We start from the raw sequence: 5,418 nt of genomic DNA on the forward strand, positions 1-5,418 counted from the left end.
CAGTCTTGAGATATTTCTTGGCCCAGTCTTGACGTTTCAGCTTGTGTGTCTTGTTCAGTGGTGGTCGTCTTTCAGCCTTTCTTACCTTGGCCATGTCTCTGAGTATTGCACACCTTGTGCTTTTGGGCACTCCAGTGATGTTGCAGCTCTGAAATATGGCCAAACTGGTGGCAAGTGGCATCTTGGCAGCTGCACGCTTGACTTTTCTCAGTTCATGGGCAGTTATTTTGCGCCTTGGTTTTTCCACACGCTTCTTGCGACCCTGTTGACTATTTTGAATGAAACGCTTGATTGTTCGATGATCACGCTTCAGAAGCTTTGCAATTTTGAGACTGCTGCATCCCTCTGCAAGATATCTCACTATTTTTGACTTTTCTGAGCCTGTCAAGTCCTTCTTTTGACCCATTTTGCCAAAGGAAAGGACGTTGCCTAATAATTATGCACACCTGATATAGGGTGTTGATGTCATTAGACCACACCCCTTCTCATTACAGAGATGCACATCACCTAATATGCTTAATTGGTAGTAGGCTTTCGAGCCTATACAGCTTGGAGTAAGACAACATGCATGAAGAGGATGATGTGGACAAAATACTCATTTGCCTAATAATTCTGCACTCCCTGTATTTGTGACCAGGATATTTCCTTCAATGTGATTATTAAATAACTATGTAGGACTGTTTTCATGTATTTGCCTTATTTCTAAAATTAGAAACATTTTGTACCAGAGTGATGCTGTAAAGCTAGTCTGCTTTGTCCTTTTTCGTGTTGACTTCATTCCTGCAAATAAACTGTTAACTGTGACTTTTCTGTGTCCTTGAAATGAGTCCTGGTTGTTATGGCCCTGTCCATAATCTGTTTTGGTGGCTGTTGTTGTCTGTTCCTTTAAGTCTTTGCAGGTCCCGGAGTGGATGAGCTGACGGCTGCTGATTGGTCCCCTGGCCATGTGATCTTCTTCAAATCCCTCACCAGCAGTTGTCCCGGGGCAGCCACTGACAGCAGCAGCAGACCTGACCCTGGCCTCCAAAACTTGAGACTTTTGTGCTTGTGATTTGTGCGGCTTCTCTGAGTTTTGTATATAGTGTGTATATTAGCTTTCATTGTACATAGCACATTGTAAATAGCACTGCAACAGAAGGGGTGAGCTGCCGTATTGTTTTTCCTTGCACTGTTTTCTCCTGTTTATTTCAGTTAGGGAGTTAGGTGTAGCGCTTGTCTTTTGTTTGATGTTTGATTTCACATAGGGTTTTAGATAGCACCTCCTCCTGACTTAGCTTGTTTTGTTTGTTATTTTGGCCTTTGTTCACCCTGGAGCTTCATTTTTGCAGTGTAGATAATAAAACACGATTCACTAAGGAATTGGTTTCCCTTTGTGTATGGTTTTGGGGACCAGGGCGGGGCAGTCTTTTCAAACTTATGTTGCGTTCCTGTACCCCTAGACTGGGGCGTAACACTGGTCAAAGCAGTGGTGTAACAGAGAGTGCTAACAGTGTCCAGAAAAAGAGAGCAGATTTTTCCCATACTGGCTTCTCTTTATTGGCACACTGTTAAATAGGGATGGGTACCGGTGTCCGGTGCCATCATGGCACCGGTTCTGACATAAACGGTAGTAACCAGACCGAAAAGCAGCGCACATTTCGGTGCTTTATTTTGGTGCTTTTTTTTCCTGAGCTGTGATACACTTCTAGCCAATCATTTTACGTTTCCCAGGATAGTAGGCGTGGCCAGGTACGTACGTTCTTTTAGAGCAGAGCTACAGATTAAAAATGCCCAAGGCGAAGCGGTCAAAAGTCTGGCTGTACTTCACAGCAAAAGATGCAAACTCAGCAGCAACAAGTGCTTTAAGCTGATACTGTGATACTGTCAAAGGAGGTAACACCAAGAATCCGATGAAACACCTGGCGACGCATAGCGTTTTTTTTAAAAGCCGAGAAATGCGCTGTATTTGATAGCTTGCTGCGAGACCTCACACTGTGCACGTTGGGTGGGTTGCCAGTTATCGGACCCGGAGCAACATCCCCCAAAAACCCGAAGAATAGAGTCCTGGGCCCTAGCCCTGCCAGTGTAGCAGAAATGATGAGGATGATGATGCAGCAGCAGCCGTTCTTCTCTGCGTGAGTCGCTTAATGTTGTTCGTGTATAATTTACGTTGAGTAGGCTAACCACGTTATTACATTAATGCATGTAAGGTGAACTAGCAAACATCATCATAGCTACATGCGGCTGTCCTCTTGTTTGATGGCAGATACTCCCTTCACCCTGGCCAAAAAGGCTAAAATGACCAAAGAAAAAGTGGAAAACAGTTAAACATGAGAGGTTTTTGGACAAAGTTTGTGTTTTTTTTCCATTGTTTAAGCACTGCTTCCAGCCAAGAGTGATGCCATATATGCCCTATAGCTGCAGAAAAGGCTAACATTGTTATCTTTTTACAAAAACAAAACAAAACAGCTGAACATGGGAGGTTTTTGGACAAAGTTTGTGTTCTCCATTCTTTATTAAGCACCGGTTCGAGCACCGTTTAAGCACCGGCACCATTTCAAAAGTACCGGTTTGGCACCGGTATCGGATAAAACCTAAATGATACCCATCCCTACTGTTAAATCCAGAATTTAATTTAACAGTCTTCTCACAAACTGTGTCTTAGCTGTATACTTCGAATAATAAGGTCCATCTTATCTTAAAAACCTCGTAGAACCCCAGTAGAGAACTTTTCTCTGAAAATATCACGCATACGTATAATATGCATGCACTGCAATGCAGCATGTGAAAATTAAAAGCTACACTTTAGCTATTAGGACTGACTTGTGGTTATAGGAGACATTCATTTTAGCTGAATCCTTGAATATGTCCCCTCCTAATTATGTCCCTCTATCTATTTTCTGACCACATGAATTTCACCTTGCTCTGTCTCTTCCTCGTTCTCTTATTGGGACTGTGGTAAATACCATTATCAACAGTCAACAGCCATGTGTTACAAAATAAAAGAGGTTTGGCTCAAGACTTGTATTGTACATATTAAAAAAAATGAATGAATATTGTACCATGTGCATGTGCATATCACTCATGTGCAAAAAGAATTCTTCATATAGCATTTTGAGATTAATCTTTATATATTTTACATATTTTGCTTGTTATCTGTTGAAATAAAGAAAATGCTTTGTCATTGCACCTGACTATCTGCCAGCAGGTCACATTAAACATTAAAGTTAATGACGAGTTTTCCAAGAATCGGGAGGAGAAAAAAAAATGCAACTTCATCCTGTGTCACAGCTGGTACAGACGCCTCGGCTCAGTGATTGGTGGAAACATACGTCACATCTGTCACGAGCTCCTCCGTGGAGTATAAATACAGGGACCCGCGAGTGTGCCGTTTCACACCAGGGGAGGAATCTTTGAGGAGTTGTTGCTTCAACAGTGTTTGAACGGAACTTCTTGACTTCATCCAACTTTATATTTCAGCTACAGATAACTTCAACGTAAAGCTTTATTTTTGCACCGTTTTTGTTAATAAAAAGCACAAGAAACGCCAGCCGAAATGGAGTCCCAAGTGCGTCAGAACTACCACCGCGACTGCGAGGCCGCCATCAACCGGATGGTGAACATGGAGCTGCTTGCGTCTTACACCTACACTTCTATGGTGAGAACACAGAAAGAGTCCATCATCAAAGCAGACTCTTTTCTGAGGAATGTTTACTATTTTGAAATGACGGCACTGTGTGCTGTTTAAATGTAAAATCATTTTATTATGAATATTAAGGTTAAATGGCGCAGCTAGAACAGGGATGTAATTGTAGCACACTAAGATGTATTGTGTTAATGCAGCTTTTTAACAAATGACAGATTATTTTTTAACAGTGTTAGATATTGACTTGTGCTCTTAGGTGAAAGTTTAAAGGTCACAATGTGAAACTGAATCATGAAATTTCAACAGATGTTTTGACAGTTATATATTTTTCTCAGTTAATTGTATGTTTAATGGACAACAGACCTGGAGAGCATTTGCTGCTCCACTCATACTTGCAGCAACCCTGCACAGTGCAAGATTCTGTGTTGGTGGGTGTCAAGTTTGAATTGTTGAACTAGCAGCAGAGTGGGGTCTTAGTCTCTATTTCAGCAGTTACCTCGGTCTAAACCAGCTGAACTGTCCATCATGAATCATGTCTGTCTCCATAACTGTTTGTCACGATGCTGTATTTGCAGAAGAATTGGTGCTGTGTACTAATAACCTGTGTCTGATTTGTCAGGCCTTCTACTTTGACCGTGATGATGTGGCCCTGCCAGGCTTCGCCCACTTCTTCAAGGAGAACAGCCATGAGGAGAGGGAGCACGCTGACAAGCTGCTGTCCTTCCAGAACAAGAGAGGAGGTCGCATCTTACTCCAGGACATCAAGGTGTGTACAAACTGAACCAGTCCTGCTGTGACATACCTGACTGTGTCTCTAACACAGAAACTGGGATTAATGAGCAGTGTTATGACACTTGTTCTCTTGTTGTTAGCGTTAGTGTGTAATGTGTATACAGAGCTTAAAACAAGTGTTCAGTCTCTAACAGAATTGTTTGTTGTGCAGAAACCAGAGCGTAATGAGTGGGGCAGCGGGCTGGAGGCCATGCAGTGTGCTCTGCAGCTGGAGAAGAAAGTAAACCAGGCTCTGCTGGACCTGCACAAGCTGGCTTCTCAGCATGATGACCCTCATGTAAGTGGGAGTTGGAGGGAAGAGTTTGGGGTTAAAGACTGAACTAGTTCATGCTGTGTATGTTTGACAAATCATCAAATGTTAACTGTAGTTTGTTTTCCCAGCTGTGTGACTTCCTGGAGAGCCACTACCTGGATGAGCAGGTGAAGTCCATCAAGAAGCTGGGTGACCACATCACTAACCTCACCCGCATGGATGCCCACAACAACAAGATGGCAGAGTACCTGTTTGACAAGCACACTCTGGGTGACAAGAGCTAAATGCTGAGATGTAGAAGTGAGCCTGGAGTCAGCATGTTAACAACACAGGCTTTGAAGTAAACTCACTTCTGCTCCAGCTGATTTCTTTCCTGATTTCCTCACTTTAAAGCTGGCATCAGTTCTTGTATGTTGTGGTGTTTTTGTGTGAAATGTCACATGGAGCGATGGATGTTATCAGGGTATGGCTCTGCTTCTAAGCTGTCTGACATTTGGAAATGTTTCTGATCTGTTCATCTGAATAAACATTTTGAGCTGGATCTTTGGACTGTCTGCATCAGTGACCCATTTTACTGATTAGAGTAAAAACTGAATGCATCACTACTTGATTGCTGTCGACTTTGTAAGATCATGGTGTTCAGAAATGTCGTCTCAGAAGGTCTTTGACTTAACATCTCTACACATTAGCAACAAGTACAATCTGATTTAGGTGAAGCCATATCAGAATTGAAATGTTACTGAATAAC

At 42.4% G+C, this 5,418-nt stretch overlaps 1 protein-coding gene across 1 annotated transcript; it reads left to right on the forward strand.

Moving 5' to 3' along the window:
• Nucleotides 1–3,401: 3,401 nt before the first annotated feature.
• Nucleotides 3,402–5,211, forward strand: LOC113021473 (ferritin, middle subunit-like). Its single transcript, XM_026166193.1, has 4 exons — nt 3,402–3,637; nt 4,245–4,391; nt 4,569–4,694; nt 4,799–5,211. The coding sequence occupies exons 1-4, from the start codon at nt 3,536–3,538 to the stop codon at nt 4,952–4,954; spliced, it is 531 nt and encodes a 176-aa protein (XP_026021978.1). The 5' UTR covers nt 3,402–3,535; the 3' UTR covers nt 4,955–5,211.
• The last annotated feature ends 207 nt before the right edge of the window (nt 5,212–5,418 follow it).

The sequence above is a fragment of the Astatotilapia calliptera genome, chromosome 4 (genome assembly GCF_900246225.1).
Source record: "Astatotilapia calliptera chromosome 4, fAstCal1.2, whole genome shotgun sequence".
NCBI lineage: Eukaryota > Metazoa > Chordata > Actinopteri > Cichliformes > Cichlidae > Astatotilapia > Astatotilapia calliptera.

Bases quoted from the DNA above. Each gene is read 5' to 3' on its own strand.
- LOC113021473 (XM_026166193.1), top strand. From the start codon at position 3,536: ATGGAGTCCCAAGTGCGTCAGAACTACCACCGCGACTGCGAGGCCGCC. The intron at 3,638-4,244 runs GTGAGAACACAG...CTGATTTGTCAG, and splicing joins CTTACACCTACACTTCTATG to GCCTTCTACTTTGACCGTGA. The intron at 4,695-4,798 runs GTAAGTGGGAGT...TTGTTTTCCCAG, and splicing joins CTCAGCATGATGACCCTCAT to CTGTGTGACTTCCTGGAGAG.